Raw genomic sequence first — 23,195 nt, 5'->3', positions numbered from 1 at the left:
ATAATTTTCATACCTCGTTCATCACTTAGGCCCAGCTGTCCTGAGCTGTTCTTTCCCCAGCCAAACACAGCTCCTGAGAGAGAAAGGGCAAAACTGTGGGCTCCACCTGCAGCAACCTGAGCCAAAGGGATTCCATCTAGAGACTTGACACGCTGTGGACTGGCTTGGGAGGGACATTCTTTGCCCAAGCCCAGCTGACCATAGCTGTTCTGCCCCCATGTGAAGAACTGGCCATCTGAAACAAGGAAAGAAAGAGAATGGTGGGTGAAAGGTAGCTAACAGAAAAGCAAGTTTGCCAAAAATAAAAAGAAGGAGGCTTTGCTCCCACCAAAGCCTCATGATGAAAAGAAAAAAAAAAAAAACCAAAATCAAGAGAGACATTCTTTGCTTAAAAAAAAACAAACCAGCATGGCCTGAAGCCACCAGGCAAATGAACACACAAGCAACTAAGTGCAAAATACAAAATACAACTGCTGTAACAAACAGTGCAACAAAAAAAAAGTCCACATTTCACATAAAAGACTAACAGCCAAGGAAAATTTCAAAACAAAAAAATTAATTACACACATCTTTCTAAATCAAGATGGAAGGCTTTCAAGCATTCCTGCCATCATTCACCAGTGAGACAGTGGGTGGTCTGTGTGTAATGTTTTCTTTCTCCACAGTTTTGGCAAAGCTCTTCCTCAATATTCATGGTACCTGATCCATTTTATAGCGTCCCATTTGGCCCAAAGGAGTCAGAACATGGGATGTCCTTGATTTATTATGCAGAAATATGCAGTCTTGGACACTATGCAAAATAACAGCACAAATTTTGGTAATTAATAACAGATGTTACAGTACCTGCTGCCAGAGCCAGGCAATGCCAATTTCCACAGGAAACCTGCAGTATCGTCTGTTGGTTCAATTTCTTTATCAACCTAAAGATGATGACTTGATTTTAGAGTTAGTGTCCACAAATACAGTATCACCTTAGATAAAAATTACCATTTCCACTAAGATATTTGTTGTATATAGACACAAAATCCATGGTTTTGAGACTGAGGAACAGTGTCTTGAAGGCAATACAGATCCATATGTAACAGATACAAATCTGTGGAGACCTCTAGACACTTGACTAGTAACTCAACTACATTTCCTGCTATAACACTGAATCCAACCATCTGGAAATGGTGAAAATCACTGGCTCTTGGTGTGTCTTTCACTATTCTTTTTCTGACACTGACATTTTTCATGCTGTTATGGGCCTAGCAGATCCAGTGAGTTACAGCACCAAACCCTCTTCAGTGCTTTGCACAGAAAACAGCATGTCAAAGGTTCAAGTTATTCCACAAAAATGTTATTTTTAAAATGGCACTATCACATTGCTATGCAAGCCTCTCTCTTTCTGTTTTCTGCAACCACATGCAAGTTAAGGACTGTGTTCCCACAGAGCCCTTCAGCTCAAACATTAATCTTTTGTCATTGAAACTCTTCCTTTAAATACCATTTTGACAATGACAGGCATCCTATAGACACATCCCAAACTTCTGCACTGGATCTGCAGTGGCAGACCAAATGAGAAACTGCATCTGCTATCAACACAGCATGATAAAACACCTTGAAGTACAAACAGCATTTCTGTTTTTAAATACTCTTTCATGCACCTCCTTTTTCTGTGCAAAACATTGTGGTATTTTTCATGGAGGAAGCTAAGCACGCTCTGATTTTCTTTTCCATCCCTCAGCCATCCATGGGCAGGTCTGTTCTGCCCAAACCTCTTGAGGACTTGCAGGGCTCAGGGAGCAGCAGTGAAAAGGAGAAAGAAACACCTTCATCCCAACATGAGAAGGGCCCTATTCCTGCCACACTGAGAGAAAGTGAGCAACCCTTGATGCACCACCTCCAAGGAGCTTCCCTGAGGAAAGCTGACCCTGGTAAATGATTACCTTGGTACTGTCACTGCATCTTCTATGGTGGTGAGCCCCAGTTGTCCGTCGCTGCCGGCGCCCCAGGAGAAGAGCTGGCCCTGGTCGCTGAGGGCCACGCTGTGCGACTCCCCACAGGCCACGTGCACGATGTGCTGCCCGGCCAGTGCCCCGATTTGCTCTGAGGGAAACAGAGGGACAACGTCTCTGGTCACAGCACTCATCTCACAGCGACACGTGGACGCTGGGGCTGTGCAAATCCAAACGTAAAGCCATTCAGGTGAGTGCCCTCGTCCCCACTTTAGTTTTAAAACACATCCCACAGGAGAAAAAGCAGCAGGTTTACTGAAAACATGTCACTGCTGAGCTCTTCTGAAAGCCTGGTTTGAAAAGTACAGAAGGCAGGCAGGTATGTGTGCCTCAAGAACAATGGCAGCCAGCCTCAGAGACCCAGGAAAATCTATCTATCTGTTCAGGAACAGATAAAATCTATCTATATATTCAGGAACAGATATCCCAGATTTGAGGTTTCCCCACTCAGTTTTGATTCAGAGATCATCCAACACTGAGAAGACAGCAGACCCTGTAAAACATATTCTATCTATTTTACATATCTATTATATAAATATATATATAAAATATATTAAATATGTATTATATTATATTATAAATATATATCCTATCTATTCAGAAACAGATATCCAAGATTTGAGGCTTCCCCACTCAGTTTTGATTCAGTGATCACCCAACACTGAGAAGATAGGAGACCCTGTAAAACATATCTGACCTTCCACAGCTCTCATGTCCAATGAAGATGAGTCATCCACAAAGCTGGATGTCATCCACAACCCATCCACCACACCTTGATTTGTTGCTTGATGTGTATGTGTTACAACACCCTCCATGCTAATCTTGGAAAAAGTTTGAACCGATCAACTTATTACTATCACTGTTAAACACTCAAAAAAAACCATATAAATGAAGCAAAATGAGATGAAGGAATAAAAATTTTAAATAAATCATCACTCAAGTTTTCTGGAAGACAACCCACAATTGACTCTTCATCCTTACATCATGTTAGGCAACTGAAGCCAGTTTGACAACTAGTCTAAAAACAGCTATAACAACATCTTACTCATTACACAATTTTTACAAATGGTCATAAAAAAAAGTCTTGTTTTTTAATAAAACACTGAAAATACCACACAACTCATGGCAAAGCTCCCTGCATGCCAGACAGAAGCAAAGTTACTTTTCTTTTTTTTTCCTCCCTGAACAAATACAAGATTTCATCCTGTAAGCTACAAGGCAGTGATCAGTATTACCAAAATCCCACTTGCCTGGGACATGAGAGGCAAGGGTCATTACATGTCATTCCATGAAAATGATACCCCATATCACAGGCATCCAGAAATCATTAATACACTTAGCACCAAAACCTGCTTACCAATTAATCTACATGTCTTAAATGAGTGTAGAAAAAGCTACCCCTAGGAAGGCTTGCCTTCTGTGTCTGGAAATGAGGAGAAAAATCCCTAATGGGTGTTTTTGAAGAAAAAGGTGACAACTATTTAAATATGTATTCTAGCTGAGGAAAATGTCACCTAAACATGTGCTTCATTTCACTCAAAATACCTAATGGCAACACACATGCAGTTTACAAGTAACATGCACACAAACATCTTAGGAGGGCTTGAGACCTGCCACCCAATAACACCCTGCAGCTCTTTCCAGCAACACTGACTTCACCCAGTCCCACTGCCAGTGCAGAGACAGTGCCAGGTTTGAGGGTGGTAACTCAGTTTAGACACACAGCTTCCCACTTGGGCCCAAGCATCCACAAGCATCCAACTATAGCACTGTTTTGGCAGTCTGGTTCACGTTCATTTACATAAATGAGGGAACCTATTTTTATCTGAGAGCTCTAAACAACCAGCAGCTGTAAGGGCTGATCAAGGTCAATGACAAACAGCAGACAAGGTGTCCCAGCAGCACATGTGACTCTGGTCTCTTCCTCTCAGACACCCAGCAAGACAAACATTACCTGCTGCACTGTGCCCAACACACCACCTAAGCTCAGACAAGTGTGTTTCTGTAACCTGAAGGTCCACAACTAAAGCTGCTGCTGGAGAGGATCACAACATCTAAAGGAGAGCAGGATGAAGCCATCCACCTCTCCAAGGAAAACCCTTTGATTTATGAACCCATCACTTCAGCACTTCACCCTTGCTGGAAGGGTGCACTGAGACTTGGCTGTTAGCCAGAGCACCTGAGCTCCTGAAAGTGGTCCCAAAGTCACCAGCCAGCCTTGCTTCCACAGCTGCTCCCTGCACACTGCCGAACACTCCAGGGGACATCATGAGTCTGACAAAACAGCAAACATGGACAATATGGGATGCTGGGGCACCCACAGCAGACACTGTTTTGCTGCCTGCATGCATGTAAAACACTTCCCTGGGAAAGCAGTATTTGCCACAGTAAGTCTTATTTCCTGCAGGAGCTGACCCTGAATCACTGAAGCACCTTGGGGAGGTGACAGAAGACTCCAGTGACAAAAGATTAGCATCAGGAGCTGGAGGAGGCAGGATTCTGACGACAGCAGTACAGCAAATAGAGAAAGAGTACCTTGAGGTATGTGGCTGTGGCAAGGACTTCACACACTGGGACACTGAGAGGACATCCAATACGTCTAGAAATCCAAGGTTGTTTCAGTCCCCTCTGGCTTCATCTGAAGTTTAATTTGGCAACACAAATGTGACCTTGCTCTGTGTGCAATCCCAAGAGACAAATAAATACTAATTTGTTTTGAAAGGCTGCCCTGTGCCACTGAAAGCCTTCAGTGACTGCACTTCTCACCAATAGAACAGAGAACAGTCTCACCTGGACTTGGTGGATAACCACAGTCAGAAAAAAACCCATGCCTGCCTTGGAGATGAAGCTCTTTGCCTTTAGAAAGGTGCATGTATGGCCCATCTTACCACAATACATTCCTAAGACCCTGTCAATTGCAATTTGCCTGAAAAGTCACAAAGAAATGTAAATGCCGAATAGTTTTAAGTTTTATACACTCAGACACGTTTCCTTCCAGAGATGGAAAAAAGTCAGCCTTCTCCTGGGATCACAGGCTGCCCAGGCACTCCAACAGGGGTCCCAGTTCACTGTCAGTTGCCAAGTCACTGAATGTACCATCTCTCAGATTACACGGGATATCAAAAACATCTGACAACTACTACTTTGTTGACCTCCCATCCCTTCCTCACATCAAAATATTAGATATTTTAGTGGTTGGTATACGTTTAACTTCCAAAGCATCACAACACCATTATTCACTCCTTAGAGAAGATGTATCACTGCATTGAGATGAAGAGTACAAAAGGTGAAGTTTATTCTTAGTATTGTGTCTTGTGTAATTGATGAATAAAACCAGTCAAGTGGGGCTTAAAAGGCAAAATTATCTACAAAGCTAATCAGAACAAAACCCTGAAAGCAACAGGGAAGGGCTGAAGCAGTTATGCAATACAGTGCTTCAACACCTCATAAAACTTTAAAAAAACAAACAAAAACTCCTAAGTTCCAAGAAGTAGGCACTGAAATAATCTTTTCTTCCTGAAACTGTCAGCTGTCTCAAAACAGCACAAATGTTAGAAGTCATTTATCAGTTCTTCATATCTGCTGGAGTTCCAGCTTTGATTTCTCTCTTCTGTCACTTTAACTTGTGGATCTCAACAGAAAGACGTATATCAAAGTTTGACTTTTTCTGGTTTTAACCCTGTTAGATCTCTTCATAAAATACACTGGAGTAAAGAATGAGGCAAAATGTCTTCAAGTCAGCCCATCTGTGAATGGTGACAGGCCTGCTTTCCAGGCCTGCTCTTGTGTTTTCTTGCTTTGCAACAGCACTCCAGCAAAAGTTGAAGGTAAGTGGAGCATGTTTCTACAACTCAACTTTCTGATAATCAGTGCATTTAGCTTGAAGGTTTGGGAATGGCAGTAAGGCCGGGACAAGAATGAAAACCCCTGACGAGCCCACCATCAGTCCATAGCTTCCCTATTTATAAAACAGGGCCTATGCTTTGTCCCTACATCTTTGGAAAGCTATACAGCATCTTCAGTGTCTGCAACTGCTAGAAGCACAAAGCACTCAAAGTGCTCTAATTAGAATGCACAGGCAATGAATTATTAATTAGCTTTCACACTCCTAGTAATTTTATCAGAGAGTTGGTACACCCTGTCTATGTATAGCTTCCAGCTGCTCACAGGACAGGCTTTTGCTAGAGGACAGGGCAAAATCCTTCAGCCATATGTGTACCAGGATGTACAGGAGCAGCACCAGATGGCTTCTACTGCCTGGAAACTACAGAGAAACCATCAGCCCGGAGGTTACACCTTCAGTGGCAAAATCTGCTTTTCTGGTCAGAAGAAGATGTGTCTTGGAAGCATTTCAAGTGATTTTAGTCTGCTTGGACATCTGGTCAAAACTCTTCATTGCCTCCCCAGCTTGACAATGAGCAAGTCAGAGCATTTGCTCTTCTTTGTTGGTGGTGTCTGCAAGGAAAGTGCTCACAGATTCTCAAAAATATGTCTTACTAGCTTGCCCAGATAAGAGATGGCGGTAGAAACACAGGGAACACAGAAACAGGTAAGCTAAGGTAAGAAATTCCTCTGGGTTAAATGCTAGCAGCTTGCAAGTCTGAGGACAGATGAGCCAATTTCTTTGCACTGCCATGCTTGTTAATATAGTCCACATCCACACTGAGGATGTGTAAGCATTGTGCAACCCAGATGTAAAAATCAGGAGTGTGAGATACAATGTTTCAATACACCAGGTAGCTGAATATTCAGACACCAAGAGCGACCTAAATTTCACCTGTATAAGCATTCTCTTCTCTGAGTATTGAAAAGCCTTCTTATAGGAAAGGAGCAGAGTTCTCTCCTTTTGGAGATGAATTGCATCAACACAATTAACCATCTAACAAGGTGACATTAACAGCATTAGCACTTAGGGAAGCCTGATTCAACAGCCAAAAGCTTCATAAAAATCTGCTACTGCCTTCAACACGCACAAGAAAATCAGAAAAACATCATGGCCCAAATTGATCAGTCACCACCATTTTATTAAGCCACTACACAAAAACCAAGTAAACAACAGTGGATCTACCAAATGCCCTGACAAGATTTTTATACACTAATTAGTAAATTTCAGCTGACTCCCCAGTCTCCAATGGCATATCCCATATTTCTGCATATGGATATCATGGCTCTACTTATAGGCTGTAATGAATTTCATTATTTCAGTCCTATTGAAGCAGCTGAACATTATAACGTGTCTAAGTGCTTTAAAGAAACTGAAAAAAGAGAAAACTAATGTGCAACAATCAAAATGAAATTGAAACAATCAACTGAAAGTGCACTAAGAGAGAAGATATCTCCCTCCCCTTACTAATGTTCCTCCTTTTTTTGTCAGCATAATTTCCATGTCCTAGCTATTCACTGTTTTTATCAGTATTAGCAGTAAAATACCAGCTATTTAACCAGTACAGCACAAATACACACACCAGCTTTTCTACTACTTGGAAACTGGTAATTGGGGAGGGGGAAATAATGGTCTTTGCTAAGGCCTTTTTGCCCCTTCCCCGCTCCCTTAAAGCTCCCAAGAAGGGCCCTCTGATTTCCCTCTGCCTGTGGGAATCCAGGGCATCCCTCTGGCTGCCCTGGAAGGTCTGGAACCCTGGCAGGGGCTCAGGTTGTACAGAGCCCTGAGAGACACTGTCACTGATCTCTGTCCATGGAAAAGAGTTTTCTATCTTACAGGATGAATTACAAGCTCTGAGTGTTTGGTGTAAGTAGTAATTAGTTTGGCACGGGTGCAAAAGTAGAATTTTAGGATTCTAGATAAGGGGTTCAAAGAGGGCAAGATGGAGGAAATTGGGTGTGCCTTGTCCTTTTTCTTCTTCTTCATGCCCTCCATGTTTCACTGTGGTGTTGGCATTTTTCTATTGGTTTAGACTGGGGACACACTGTTCAACATGGGTGATAGATATTGGCTTGTTATTGTAAATATAGCACACATAGTTTCTAGTATATAATGTTTGTAACATCCCACTGAGGGATAGAGCCCCGCACGTTGTCCTGCAAGACAGACCTGCTGCAAGTAAGAGAGAAAATATTTTAGATAAGAAAAAATAGACAACCTTGAAAACCAGCACAGACAAATTATGACTTCTTCTTTGGTAGCGGGGCTGAAAGACAGACTTTCTACAATCTCGGGATCATTTAAATATCACAGATTCCGACATCTGCCCATTTTCAACTCTGCCCACCTAGGCATCCCACACTCCCAGCTGTCACACGAAACATCTGGAGTCCTGGAGTGGGACGAAGAAATCAGACTCTGTAAACCACTTAAACTAAACACAGACTTTGCAAAGCTGTCATGTGCTTTCTGAAAACATAATCTAACCCAGCTAGCTAAAACTGCTCCTGTGGCTTCACTCACACCACTTCTGCAGGCTGTGGTTTGTCAGCAGTAAAATCAGAGGAAGGTGCACAGGGAGGAGTCCAGGGCTGTTGGACAGTTTCAAGAACACACCTTGGTGACTCTACAGTGTCTGGCATGGCCAGGCAGATGAGACACACAACACATAGACAGCTGGAACCACCCTGCCTGACACTAGCTCTGCAATTTCACCTTCCTGCTCTTTCCAGAGCGTCTCTGAGAAGGCATTATATGCTTGCTGCATCTTGTGCTCAGATTACGTGACACTATTGCACACAAGGGTGTGAGAAACACTGTGCTCTGCACCTGCACAGCACCAGACTACAAAAGCAAACCCTATGGGGAGACCACATCCCCACCCTATGACAGCTATCCTTGCTATCTGCCTGCTGCTCTCACCTACATATGGCTGCACACCTTAGGCTCAAACCTCTCTCAGCATGGGGCAAAAACTGTGAGGAATGAGCAAGCAATGAACATCAAAATATAATATCCTCTGATTTTCAACACCTTAAGTTTACTATATCTATAAAGAAGGCTGGGTTTTACAAGCTCAGTTTGCAAATCTTGAGGTCTTCCTTTCCTGAACTTCGTGAATGGTGCTATGCTTGCAGCAGAAAGCAAAGCAGTAGAAAGAAAAGCCTTATCAGAGAGACAGACAACAGCAGCGCTGAAGCTGATAAGACTGGTAATTTGGTTACAAGGGAGGAAATGTAAACAGAGAGTAGAGTCACTGAAGGAAAAGTAAGTGTGGGGGGAAGACAGCAAAGGACAGAGGACAAACCAAAGCAGGTGACACTCCCCCAGCACATGGCTGATCACAGGGGTGGCAACACAGTCCATAGGTCAAGCCTGAGAAGTTCCAAGTAACAAAAGATTCTGCAGTCTCCTTTCCTCCAGAGACATTAATGATTCTTATTGCAATGATGGTTTACCTGCATGGCACATGTGGTACTGCTCATTCATTCATTTAGCATGGCTACTTACAGTCTTAAAATCTGAGAGAAGCTGGCTCAGTTATTAACACTGCCTTCACTTTATAAGGCTGTTTCTGGTCATTGTATTTCAGGCAGGAATACAAAGGCAAGAAGTGAGAGGCCACTGTGACATTCCAGGGTGTTACATCACATACACTTTGCCAGCTACTGCCCCTCACAGCTGTGAGCAGACACCTACCCTGAGAAAGAAAAGCCCTTCCTCAGGCACAGACGGAAAGCCCTCCCCACTTTGCTGCCTTTTGTCTAGAGGACACAGCCTCTCTGAGGAGCTACAGATGCAGACTGGCATGGGCACAAGCAGGTGGAGCAGGCTCCTGGAAAGGGCTGCTCAGGCACAGAGGGCTTCAGTCTGGCAAGCATCAGCTGGCAGAGGGAAGACTCCACCTTCAGACCCTGGAGGTAAACTAGTAAGGATAGTTCTTTCAAAGAAATAAACCACCATGAGTCACTGCAGAAACGTACAGGGAAAACTTATGATCAGAAAACCCAGAGAGAGCCCGTTTTCCTCCTCAGGTTATGGCAGGGAGCTGTAAAGGTGGTCATTCAGCCAGGCTTGCTGGCCACTGGCAGGCAGCACAGAAGCTGTGGCTGGTCCATGACTACTGAGAAAGCCCCCAGGTCCACCATGTACACCCCAGCAAACCCCACAGCTCCAAGGCAGCAAGTGCAAGGTGGGCAGGATGCACTAAACCTTGGCATGACATGAGAATGGATACCAGAAGTGTAAGGGGGAATTAGGGAAATGAGTGCCTAGATGCCAGATTTGATGGGCTGGTACTACACACTGCAAAGCTGTGACATTTGAGAGTCTCACTTGTGGTAGGCCCAGGCTTTGATTAAGTAACATGATTTTCAAAAGCACTTGATTTGCTCCTCACTCTGTTCCCATTTATTTCAATCCTGCAGTGGTTTGCACGGGAGCAAGACAAAGCCATATTTCTGAAAAGCCACACCTGCACAGTGCACACTCAGTAGAGCACCTCTGCCCTTGCTTTCCCACCAAGGGCATTCCCACCAGTTTCACAAATATTGCTTGAAAATATGTTACTGCAAACAAGCACGGTAACTGGAAAGAGAGAGGCAAATAATTCAGTCCTATTAAACATTAAAAAAAATTTATTAATTTTATCTAGTGGGCATTCTGAGAAAATATATGAGCATCTGTAGATTCCTTTTTGGTGAGTTTTTATAGGCAGGCAGCTGTTTAAAAGGCAGGTCAGGGGTTGAAGAGAGTGAGCATGTCTTACCAGCTCTTTTCAGGTACCAAAAATACTTGATTTCTGAGAAGAAGTTTCACACCGATCTTGGACAAGACAAAAAGTCTTATTTCCAATACAGCTTAAGGAAGAATATGGGCTGTCTGAAGATAACTGAGTCAAAATCAACATCCACCAAACTACTCAAATCTCTCCTAGAAGGTGTGACTGTCAGCCATACTTAGCTTAACAGAGTCATTACTTTTTTCTAGCACAAACAACTATTCTGACTAAAAAAAGGTTGGGACATTCAGAAAACTTGACTCTTATCACCTCCAGCTTCTTCCCTGCCCTCTCCTTTAACTCACCACACACAGTTACCCAACCTATTTTATTCTGAACACATCTTCCAGCTTCAGCATGGTTGCAGGAAAGGGGCCAGTCATTAGTGCCACACACCATGCCAGGTTTCATGCTCCTTCCAAGCCAGGCAGCCTTTATTTCATTGGCAGGCTTTTATTTCAGCTGCACCTTCAGAAAGTCTCTGAAGAGTATGCATGATACAGGAGTGACAAGTAACAAATACCACAGAGGTAAGTACAGGTTTAGGTTGCCAAATTGCCCTACAAATCCCCAATCAGAAGGCAAAAAAAAAAGCTGGTCATTCTTACTGCAGCTCTGCCTTTAAGGTAAAGAAGCATTAAAACTGTCCCTCATGTCCTCTGTAACAACAGATCATACTGATTGTAAAAAAACTATTATCTTCCTTCCCTGGGCTCATCCTTGTTTTTATCTCTCAGCAAAATGAAATCAAGAGAGGAATCTATTGGTTCTAATAATACATGTGTGTTTAGAGACAAGACTTCAGAGCTGCATCTGAGAACATACTACAGACATTTCAGGTGCTGAGTAGATTTCTTTGCTGTCAAGAAATCAGATTTTTACTTGTTTAGGCCCTCCTAAAGAGCCTTCTCTCTCCTCAGTGTAGGTTCTCCTAGTCCTACAGTCTCAGAAAATACTGGCACAAGTCAGTTCACATGATCAAGACCACACAAATTTTAAAACAACTCCCACTATAAATATCTGGCATATTCAAATCCCTCAGCCAGCCAATTCAACACAATGCAGGCATATTTAAGGTATCTCAGGGAAAGTACTTCCTTTACTTCTCATTCAACCAAATACCAATTGTTTCTAAATTAAGTTAATTCTAAATTCTGACATCTAATTTTAAAATCATTCTGAAGCCCAAATGGCATCAATTCAGCTGAAATTGATTCTCCATAAAGCAAATCTAGTGCAGCCACTAGTGAAGGCACAGCAACCTGAAATAGGTTGGTCAGATCCTGTGATCGATCAAAAGAGCAAGAAGGATGAGTACAAATGAACATACCCAACTTCTGCAAGAGGAGACCAGTTTAATTACCTTTTTTTTACAAACAACATTCACAACGAGTGCTGAAACATAAACAGCTCTTTGTCTGCAACCTGCTAACGGCAAACACAAGACCTGCCACCTCTCCTCCAGAGCAACCAGGACCTCGTGGCTGACTTCTCACCCACCGGGAAGAGGCTAAAACAGGAAGATACACACACAGAGTCCTTCCAAGCAGGTGGCACATCTGAATTCTCAGCTGTTCTGGGGTTTATGATTAACAAGCATGTTGCCCTGACCTGAACACAGAGCTCTCTGCTGCTGTAATCCTGTGCTGAGGCTCAGGATGAGTGGACTAACATTTGAAAAGAAAGGCCACTCAATTCAGAGAAATCCAGAAGATCTGCATCACCTAGGTTGGTTTGTTTGTTTGTTTTGGTGGTATTTTTCTCCTGCTTTTTGAAAGAGAACGAACATTATGATGATATCTCTATCAGCAACTATGAGCAGATAGATTCCACAATGTACAGAAAGGCAGTGGTCCCCTGCAAATTTGCATCCAGACAAGGAATTTTGTAAAAAAAACATAGGTTTGTCTGCTGTATCTTACCAGATAAAAGGTTTGAGGCAAATTTGGCTTGAGACATTGTTCTGTAACTCTCTTGAGACACTAGTTACCAAAGCCCAAGTTTTCTCACTAGCAGAAGTCAAATGAAGTCCAAATGACTTGAACAGAACAAATCTCTAGAGCAGAAAACAAGTTTCACATCTCAGACTCCGAGCATGTTTTTAAAGCTTTACAAACTACTAACAACCAGCTAGTTATTTCACACTCCTCTATAATTCCACCTATATCCCAAAAGAGCCTTTACCATAGGTACCTCAGCTTGTCTTTTGTTCTCCAGCATGCACACTCAGATAAAACACTTATCTAAGAATCATCACAGGGAGCCAAGCCATCATGGCAGACCTGAAGAAAATCAATCCAAGTGAAATTACAGGACTGAAAAAGGTGAAATTTAGATATACTTATGAAGAACAACTTTTTTTTTCTAAAACTACTGCAGTACAAAATTATTGCTTCCCATTAGAGATATAATGTATGTTATCATCTGATAAATTTCAGGAAATCAATGCAAACTCAGACTAATTTTGCAAAACAGTGTGTTCAGTGCTTCACTACCAAAACTGCTAAGTTGATTCTCCTAGGATATGGTCAGAGACTCTGGAGACTTCAAGGGCATAACAACACAAGTGAAAATTAGGGCAGGTCAGACAGAAGCTTTATTAATCATGGACATGGTGAGAGAACACTGGAACAGCATTCCTCCCCCTCTGCATCCCTGCCAAGTGATTGCAGAAATACAAACTACAGAATGTTTCGAGGAGGAAAAGGAAAAAAAAGAGGTGGGGAAAAACAATCATATAAGTACTAACAAAGCCAGATATCCACCCCTAAGAGGGGTGGACTCTTCAAGTACCTCACTGATCACCACAATTAGAAACAAAAATGAATTAGTAAACAATGTGACAATGTGAGAAAATGGCTTGTGATAGAGCCATGGGAGTGCCACACCTGGTATCACCCTGGTATTATCAAAAGAAGAGAGTCTGAAACACTTAGAAGCAGTTAGCTTTTAGTCAAAAGGCATGTTATTTTAGTTAAGCTAAACTTCTTAGGCATCCTAAATATTAATTTTAGCACCTCAATGTAAAATCCAGAGGAAAGGGCAATTCCAGAAAATAAACCTCTACTGACTTATGCTCTTTCAGTGGCATGCATTCCCCCAGTAATTTCTGTTCCCTGTAGAGGAGAGGCGTAAGAATCACTTTGCCAGCTGCTATCCCCCCTCTCCACATTACATCCACAAGGTCAGCAGATGTGACCATAAATGCAGCTTTTAATTAACACGTTTTCTTTCATTTCAAAAGGTGCCCTCTAAAGGGCTCCTCCAAGAGGAATTGCTGAAACAATTCTGCGCCACTGTTTGACATTTTCATGAGCAGCATGAAGAGAAGCAAAATTGAATAGTGAGAAATAAAAGGGAGTTTCCTCTTAGGGAAGACCTAGGCAGCGGGAAGGGGATCGTTCCACCCCTAGAAGTTAATGCAACCTCCACAAGGTTCAAAACCCCCTGCACATTTTCGTGTCTCCATGTTACTCTCAAAAACCAAGGCACTTGTAAAGCCCTGGTAAGCATTTCTGAAGTCCAGAGGAGGGACTGCCTGGAAGGGACAATCAGTATTGTGTCACAGCCTCCTACATCAGGAGATGGAGCTCACTTCCAGAGCTGGGCAGAGGTCCCACTTCCAGTTGCCCTCACAGGCTTCACAGGACCAAGCTGCAGGGCAGGAAAACCAAGAGACCTCAGCCCACACTCCAGCAAAGGCTGGAGAGATGCAGCTCCAGGACTCCCAGTTCCTGGCATTTCTCCCATTCTCTACTGCAGACTCCTCCTGACAGTCTTCTCTATCATTTCCAACAGCTCAGGACCCTGTGTTCCACACATGCATCTTCAACACCTATCAGGCATGGCTTCATTCACAGGCCCACAACAATGGAAACATCTTCAACATGCCTTTCTACACAGAAGGTATAAGGTTTATACCATCTTTATCCCATGCAGAGCAAGGAGGGTGGAAGAGGAAGGCTTGATTCTTCTTGTTGCCATTTGCAAATGAAAACTAAGAAATTCAGTTCCCAGTGCTGCAAGACAAAGCACAGAAGAGTGTGTGATGGGGCTCTCCCCCAATTTACTTTTACCATAAAGGCTGCTGTGACTGTTCACTGTAAGTTAGAAAGAGCAGCTGTTCCTTGCTTTACAGCATGTCCCTCCCACCTGCCCCAGCCAGCAGAAATCCTACTGGAGCCACAGCCAGTAATGCTATATTGAAACACCATTGCTCTGGGATCGCCACAGGCTCCTCAGAGAGCAGGACTGCAGAACCTTTTTCAGAAAAAAAATAAACCTGTAGGATAACTGGGATGTGGTTTCACATCTTGGTGACAGACTCTAATTTAAGGGGTAGGAAAAGGGTGCTTGGGATCAAACACAAAGAACCTTTCATTTCTATTCCAGAAGCTCAGACTGGCCCTCTCTACCAGTCTAGCTAAAAGCAGGATACCTAGCTGAGAGAGGTCTACACTTCAGCATTCGGGATTCATGAAGTCCATTTCCAGCTCTGACCTACTTGCTGTGAATCTTCCCTTTTTATCAGTAGCTTACGCTTAAAAACCAATTTTAAAATTAAACAATTTTATGGGTAAAACAGCAGCGTAGCCTGAAGATGTTTCTAAGAGCATCTTTGCAGCACTCAAAACAGTACTGAATTTCTGGGGCCTCTGCACTAGTCTTGAGCTAGCTGGGTGATTTGCAGGATGAAGTATCCTCAGCAGTTTGAGTTGAATATTCACTAGGCTTGGCTTCCTTTCACCAAGCATCTCATTTATTCCAGGGCTTAAATTTACAAGTCCTTGGAAGACTTGCACAGAGAGGACTTAAGCACTCCTGCTATTCCCAATCTCTTTCAGTAATTATCTAGAAACTACTTGTAGGAAAAGTAAGACAGGGCGCATTCAAGGTGAACTGCTCTAATCCAGCACCCAGCACCTGTCCAACCCATTCTGAGAGAAAGAGACAAAAGACACTGACTGAAGAAAGGAACAATAGGGTCAGTCAGGTCAGATTTGCACATACTGCATGGGGAACTGAGGCTATTTTGCATACACCCTCTCTCTCTATCATGCAATAATAGTTGACACTAGAGAAGACCCAAGCCCTACAGAGTGTAGCCTGTAGTTTGAGGAATTTTTGCTCTAATTACCCACAGCATAGGACTTTTATATTATGGAAACAGAAAAACCTGTATCTTTACCACATGCCAAAACCAAGAAGTTAATGGAAGGGAAACTGGAAAGCCAAAATTCAAAAGAGTCCAGAAGAAAGGCTTCAGGGTTTCTTCCAAGAACAACTTACAATTAAACCACTCCTTCACCCTGGGAAGGAGAGGCAATAGCTGCTTGTGGTTCAGCACTCATGAGTTCTGTCCATCAGAACACAATTAAGAAGATGCAATGTGAGTCTAGGGAACACAACACTAAAGTGACCTTCTTTCAGATTAAGAAAGCATAAAGGAGTGAAGGCACAAATTGACAAGGGATTCTGAAAGGGGGAAACAAAATTTGGTTTTGGCCAAACATAATTTTGTTCTCCACAATTCTACTCAACACAGATCCACTTGTACTCGTTGGTGTAAGTGAGAAAATTCACAGTAGCAGCAGAATAAGAGTGGGCATAACAATGCAGTGCAATTGGAAAGACAAAGCAGAAGACACTCGTGACTCATGGGCCTCTTTATAAAGAGACAACATAATGCCAGATAACAAAATCTGCCCTGAGACCATCTGCGCTTGCCTCTGTTTTGATGCATTTCCGAGGCAAAGTGAGCAGACCGGTCTCCTCACCCGTGCTGCTCAGCTTTAGCTTTCCAGAGACAGCTAGTGTTATTCAGCATCACTACTGTGTTATGTGACACGATTATCAGCTCTGCTGGCTGCTCCAGCTCTACAGCAATCAGCACAAAGCAGCTTTCATAATGTTCTCAGCCCACCAGCCTCAAGACAGTTTGAAATGTGTATAAAAAGCAGACTTACCTGGCTTGCTTCCTTCACAGTCATGCCCCAGTTGACCTTTGGTGTTCAAGCCACAGGTATACACCTCCCCATCTTCCAACAGGAACACAGAGTGGTTTCCTCCACATGCCACTTCTTTGACATTTCTATCATGGATGAACCCATACACCTGTGGCTCAGGAATGATGACCTGGAGGTTGCTACCTATCCCAGGCTGTCCATAAGATGAGTAGCCCCAGCATAGCATTTTCTCTCTTTTCAGCAAGTCATGTATCCTTCCTGGGTAAAAGAGACAGGGGAATGAGTGTGAATGAAGCAAGTACACCACAAATGATCCTACAGAGATCCAGCTGTTCACAGCAGCAGGTGGAAACAACCGGAAAAGGCATTTCCTGCACGACTGTCAGGTTTGTGAATTGTCAGTAAACCATTACACAGACAAAGAGTAATCAAGACAGCTCAGCTGTGGTACTGAATCAGAACCTTCATGCCTTGGCCATCTCCATCTACGAGGCAGCAGAAATGTTCTGAAACCCAGGAGACCGAGCTTTTACACTGCAGAATTACTCTGCTTCAAAACCCAAATATCAAACAATGCCCCAAAACAACTGTAATGCTTTTCAGACTAACAGGTCCAAATCTGAACTTTTAGAGTGCCATATTTGAGACCACTTCTACATAAATCTTTAAAAATTACCTCCAATGTGGTTACACTAGCCCTGAACAGAATTACACAGACATTTGTGGTGTACTGGCCAATGCAGAAATGTGTTATTTCTGATAAACACAGATTAAGGGGTACTTTGCTCAACTGAACACAGTCTTGCAACCCAAATTTGTGCATGCACACACACACACTAAACTTGAGCCAAACACTGAGATACACACACCCCTAAACTGCAGCAAGAATTACACAAGAAGCAGCAGTTCATGTGAAGCAGCACATTGACAGCTTGGCCCTGGTCATGTTGCAGGTCATGTTGCTGCAATTTGCCAGCAGTCAGGAGTTATCTTCTGTGCTGTGCTCAGTGAAAGTCAGGGATTTCAGAGTGGGGTAACACAAGAAAGGAAAAAATATAGCAATATAAAAGGTCCAAGGAATTACTTGGCTTGAACTTGATAAAGGCAACAGGATGCTAATGGATGAAAGCTGTGGGAATAAAACAGTATTCCATATGAAGCATGTGAAAGATTTTAGTAATACTCCTTTGTCACTCCTAATCTCAATAGGTTTTGGTTATTTGTTAAGCATGCTAATCTAATAAGACATTGAGAACTCCTCTGAACTAGAAACTGGCTACAGCTTTTTTTTTTTTTTTTTTTTTTTTTTTTCCCAAAGGGAAGGAGAAACATAAGAAAATGAAAGATCTGAGACATCAAGTCTTAGGACACACCATGCCAAGTTTTTGCAGGAGCAGCAGCATTTAGTAGCACAGCACAAGATAGAAAAGCAAAGGGTAACCCCTGAAGTGCCAAAGATTCCTTCTCCCACTCCGAGCAGACAGGAAACACATGCATTTGGTTTGCTTCCAAAACCTGGTGCTAATTCAAGCTCTAGGTATTAGCAATGAAGCCTTTCCTAATCTAAGCCCTAAGACACGGCTGTTCATCACTTACCCTTTGCTTGTCAGCTGTAGTCACTTCCACTGAGGCACGACTGAGCTGGAAGGGGAAGGGAGAGGATTGGATCGTCCAGTCAGTACTTCATCAGTGGTGCAATTTCCTACCACAAACTGTTTACTAGGATCTCTTCTTAGGTCCTTTAAAGTAATGCAGGACCCCTTTTATCTCTAGAAGCCCTTCTTCCTTCACAGCATAATTCAACTCATTCATATCCATGTGTGCTTATCACTGGCCAGCTCCAAAGCACACAGAAGAAAAAGCAGGAGCCTTTAACAAGGCTCTCTGCCTGGTTAAAAAAGCAGGAGCATACAAGGTTCTGCCTGGTTAAATCAGTCATGGTGTGCATTCTGTATTTGGTTGCCCTAAGCACAAGAGCCTGATGGAAGATACCCTCTCTGCTGGCTACGCTAAGAATAGGAATGCCGTGGGACACAAGAAAATTGAAGTGTATGCATGTGCTTTAAATGTGCTTTAAACAGCTACATTTAGAGCGAACTTCATGTTCTATCACACCACCAAAAAAAACCCAAACTAAAAATGCATGAGCAACACCCCGAAGGCACAGGGAATCGTTTCAAAATTGACACTGGAACGGCAGAAATCTGAGGCAGCCATTTTTCTCAGCCTGGGGAACTGTGTGTTACAAAGACACAAGCAGCAATCCTGAAGAGCCACGAATCACCTTCCCTGCTAGGATAAACAGATACTGCCTCTGAGCTGAGAAGATTTCACCAGTATAGACTTGAACTACAATGACATGAGCTAAATATTAATTTGGGATACCTTCTAAAAGGGTACCTCAACAGTCTGCTCCCTATAGACTACAGTCATCTTCCCTAGTGCTGGTTTCTTTCAAAACTGCTAAAAATACATTAATTACTTTCCCTGTGCTCATATTCCACACAAGAATTTGCTGCTAAGGGAATATGACACGATTGATAGGAGATGGGGTTTTCCTCCAGTTAAGACACTACTTGAAACAGGAGACGTTCAACTCCCAGTAATCCATGTAAACACTAGGGTGATATGTCAGAGTTCAACCCTCCATTCATGCTCAAGGCCAGATTTTCTGAAGCTCCTCATATTTAACCAGACATAGAAAATCTGGTTTTCACTGTTTTGGTTTTTTTTTTTAATCATCTCTATGGACTATGCCATCTCTATCCACCCCCATCTTCCAACATTTTGCCAATAAATCTCTGTGCAGCTCAATTTCACAGAAAGAGACCAACACTTTCCAGTGGAGAGCAGAGCAAAAAAGACAACCACTCACAATTTGTGTGTACAAAATTGTGTGCACAGCTAAATTTTTCATATGGCCTAGTGAATTTACTTATGTTGAAGACATTTTTAAAACCACAACTTTAAGACTGTTTTTTTCTCCCCCTAAAAAAATGGCTGGAGGTCTTAATACATTATATGTTCAAGTAGGAGCTGTGTCCCGAAACACAACGAGACTTTAAATGACAATTTCACACTCAGTTTCCAATCCGGTTAAGGCAGTTACTCTTTTTTGCCAGTAGCAGAGGAAGTAAAAGTGCCTGTGCCACCGCAAACTACCTCTACAAACTGCATACCTTTGTCATACTAAAACAATGACATAAGAAGTTTCTAGTGTAGGCAAGCACTAACTAACAGACATGTGCCTGCACATACACATATACACATTAAATATATGATTTATATTTACTTACCTGAAATTTTATGTACGTGATTAATAGTCCTAGTGCTCAGCTCAATACACCTTAAAAAAGCTGAAATTTTATTGGCAGAGGGCAAATCCTTAGGGGAGAGATTTTTCTTAAATTCATCAGTTAGGGATTAAAGTTCAGAGTTCCTTTTAAAAATTGGATTGCAAAAAGCACAAGAACTGCAGTACCCAACCACATAACCTATTCCTGTTCTTCAGAAATCCCAACACAGCCAGCTTGGTATTCATGTTTCAGAGATATGAACAGATGCAATGCAGTAAAGCCAGGCATTTGCAGAGATTCCCCACACATAAAAAAGAGAGGGGAAGATATAACACCACATCCTCAGACCCTGACATTCCAGGAATAATTAATCATCAAAGCAGCGAAGGACGTACATAGCACAGCTAGAGCTAGGAAAACCTCACACTGTGAGGAATATTTTGAGGAAATCCATTGTGGGTGGAAGACTCACCCTCTGCTATAATAAGGTCTTGCTGACATACTAAGTGTATATCCTTTGGTGAAAAAACAGCCCCAGTGGTTTGGTAAAATAACAATGCTGCATGTATGATCATGACAGGAGGTATTTTGTCTTTTTTCTTTTCCTCTCTCTTTTTAAAAGCTCTCATGTCATGCAGAGTCTCTCCTCAAAATCACATTTCCACTCTGCCCCTTTCTGGGAAAGTCACCTAAGTAAATATCACGATTGCAACAAACAACACTCAGTGCTCTCTAAACAAAGAGATCTGTCAACTGGCAGGGCATGAATAAACAAGTTTTTCCTTCCCTCTTGTTTGTGAGATTTCAGATAACAAATGTGTTTCTTCTACCAGCATTGCTCAACAATTACGGGATTTACTGCCTCTTTCTGCACCAAGCCTCCAATCCCACTTTCTTCTTCTTTTTACCTCCGTTTCAGTCCAACTCAACGTCCAATGTAAACCAGGTTACAGAGCAAGACAATACAAAGTGTACCAGCAAATGAGTTAACACGAGCAGAGTATTTGCACTGCACAGTCGCATGCCCTCAGATGGAGATGCCCCCACAGAAAACATATAAAAATAAATACCTAAAATCAAATATGACACCACCACCCCCCCCCCCCCCCCCCGCCATCACCTCCATTTTGCAATCCCGGTAAAACCACCGCTCGCTCCCTTCCTTCACCCCGGACACCCCGGGCTTCTTGCGGCTGTTTCTGACGCCCAGACCGGCGCTTCCCGGAGGGCACACACCGACCCCGGAGCGGCAGCAGCCCCGTGCCCACCCCGCAGCCAGGTGATGTTGCAGCTGCAGCTGCAGCAGCAGCAGCAGCGCCGAGCCGCTCCTGCCGTAGCCCCGTGGCCGCTCCGGGCTCCCCGCCCCGGGCTGGGAACGCGCGTCCTGCGCCGGGGAGGGCGGCGGGGGCTCCGCCACCTATGGGCTCGGTACCGGGACCGGCAGCAGCCGCACCGCGGGGCTGAGCTACCCTTCCCCGGCACTCACCGTCGCCAGCCCCACCGCTGCCGCCGCGGCGACGAGGAAGTCCCGGCCCCGCCGCCGCCGCCGCGAGTGACGCGCGGCGCGGCCAATGCGCAGGGCGGGCCCGACCCCCGGCGGGTGCGGGGTGGGCCGGGAATCTCCTTCCCAGTGGCCAAGGCACGGCGTGTGCTCCGGGCTCCTGGCGGGGGCTCAGCGCTCCTGGCAGGGCCCTGGCCTTCCCAGCAGTGCTGGAATGCCGCAGCAGCCGGGGCGCGGGCGGAGCGCTATGCACAGGCGGCCGCCGCCCGCTGGGCTGCCGGGCTTTAGCCTTCCGATCAGTCGCCGCTCTAACAGCAGAATCCGACGGGCGAAGTTAAGCGCATTCCAAAATTTAAGCTGTTCTAAATGAAGGTCCCAATGGAAAGGCAGCTTTCCAGTGTTTGAAAGTGCGTTAAGCACGAAATGTCGCTTACTAATAACAATAGTCAGTTTCTTTCATTTAGCCTGTTTCTTTTTCCTTTTATGTGGCCTCTGGTCACCTGGCAAGCTCATTTGTTTAGGAACTCAAATTTTATAGAACGTTTCAACCTCAAAAAAGGTTGTTGTCAAAATCTCCGTTGAGAGGGGGGGAAAAAAGGCCAATGAGCAAGCAATTATGTAACTCCAAGTACTGATTCTGGTTTTAGTGCCATCTATTAGAAAAAGACTGGGCTCCAAAAGAGCAATGCACAAGCATGATACCATTCAGATCACCAAAATGACAGTCAATATTGGAGCAAACCACAGACAGATGTTTGCAAGGGCTCAGTATGGGGGGAAGAAGTCCCTAAGGTATGTCCAGTGCCCACAAGTATTCGTGGCCCTTACGCTGCATCTCTGGCAGTTTGCAGTGCTTGTGCATTTAGCAGAAAATGTGTGATGGATCAGGTGAAAAATCACCTGTATTTGCATGGATCATGGGTGTTTAGAATAAAGAGCTACTCCAATAAAAATTACACCTGTCACGTCAGAATTTACTGGCTTAACCAGTAAATAATACTGGCTTAACCAAATTTACTTTGGCTTAACCAGTGTTGCAAGCAGCTTCTAGAATAACTGAAAGCATACATAGAGGAAAACATACTTTTCTGTGTTTGTGTTTGTTTCTGTTTTGTTCATTTCATCAGCTGGAGACCTTTGCAAAATAGATCATTTCCCTTTACACTCTGTTTCTGCTTGCGTAGTCAAGGAAGGGAAGGTACACACACACAAACAAAAAAACCAAAAACAAAACAAAACAAAAAAATTATGGAGCATAGCCTGGAATTCGTGTGAGGGAGCCAGGAGTTTCTTGTTGAAACCAGTTTTTAACTGGTTACATTTTATCTTCCTGAAGAACTTTCAAGGCTGCTCTTGCACTTGTCTACAGGTGATGCTCAGCTCAGATGAGTGGCCTAAAAAAAAAATCCTGCTGCAGGTTCAATATACTTTTGCTGCCTGTGTGAAGCCCTTTGAGCTCACAGCTGAATGTGATGCTCACTCATTTTATATTCTCCTGCATATTTTATAACAGGCACTGCTTGAGAAAATGTAGACACAGTCCAGTGTCCAAATTAATTCCAGAAAATCAGAGAGTGCACTACTCTGAAAGTCCTTATGTAGTGTGTGTATATATACACATATATATAAAAGTGGGGATTACTTGAGGACAACTTAAAAATAGCCTTGAAAGTGACTCTGGGCTTTAATCTCCCATGTGATGTTGCATCATAAATGATGAGAAGGAAATACCTCCAGGCTCTAAATAAACCTATTATCATTTAATCTCTAAT

General features: G+C 43.4%; 1 protein-coding gene across 4 annotated transcripts in view; it reads right to left on the bottom strand.

The window, feature by feature from the left end:
* HERC3 (HECT and RLD domain containing E3 ubiquitin protein ligase 3) overlaps positions 1-21,449 on the bottom strand; it is a 44,124-nt gene extending 22,675 nt beyond the window's left edge. The window contains exons 1-6 of one of the 4 annotated variants that reach the window (XM_053939934.1): positions 21,409-21,433; positions 18,223-18,267; positions 16,627-16,884; positions 1,929-2,088; positions 844-920; positions 14-235 (exon numbers count right to left, since the gene is read on the bottom strand). In XM_053939934.1, coding sequence (XP_053795909.1) covers positions 14-235; positions 844-920; positions 1,929-2,088; positions 16,627-16,852 — 685 coding nt within the window. In that variant the 5' untranslated portion in view covers positions 16,853-16,884; positions 18,223-18,267; positions 21,409-21,433. Of the gene's footprint in view, positions 1-13; positions 236-843; positions 921-1,928; positions 2,089-16,626; positions 16,885-18,222; positions 18,268-21,042; positions 21,091-21,408 lie in introns of those variants that run through there. The other 3 variants (XM_053939936.1, XM_053939933.1, XM_053939935.1) reach the window with 3 other exon arrangements.
* Between the last annotated feature and the right edge of the window lie 1,746 nt (positions 21,450-23,195).

The sequence above is a fragment of the Vidua chalybeata genome, chromosome 4, assembly GCF_026979565.1.
Source record: "Vidua chalybeata isolate OUT-0048 chromosome 4, bVidCha1 merged haplotype, whole genome shotgun sequence".
Classification (NCBI taxonomy): domain Eukaryota; kingdom Metazoa; phylum Chordata; class Aves; order Passeriformes; family Viduidae; genus Vidua; species Vidua chalybeata.
Note: the sequence above shows the minus strand (reverse complement) of the source record. Positions and strands in the feature narration are given on the sequence as shown.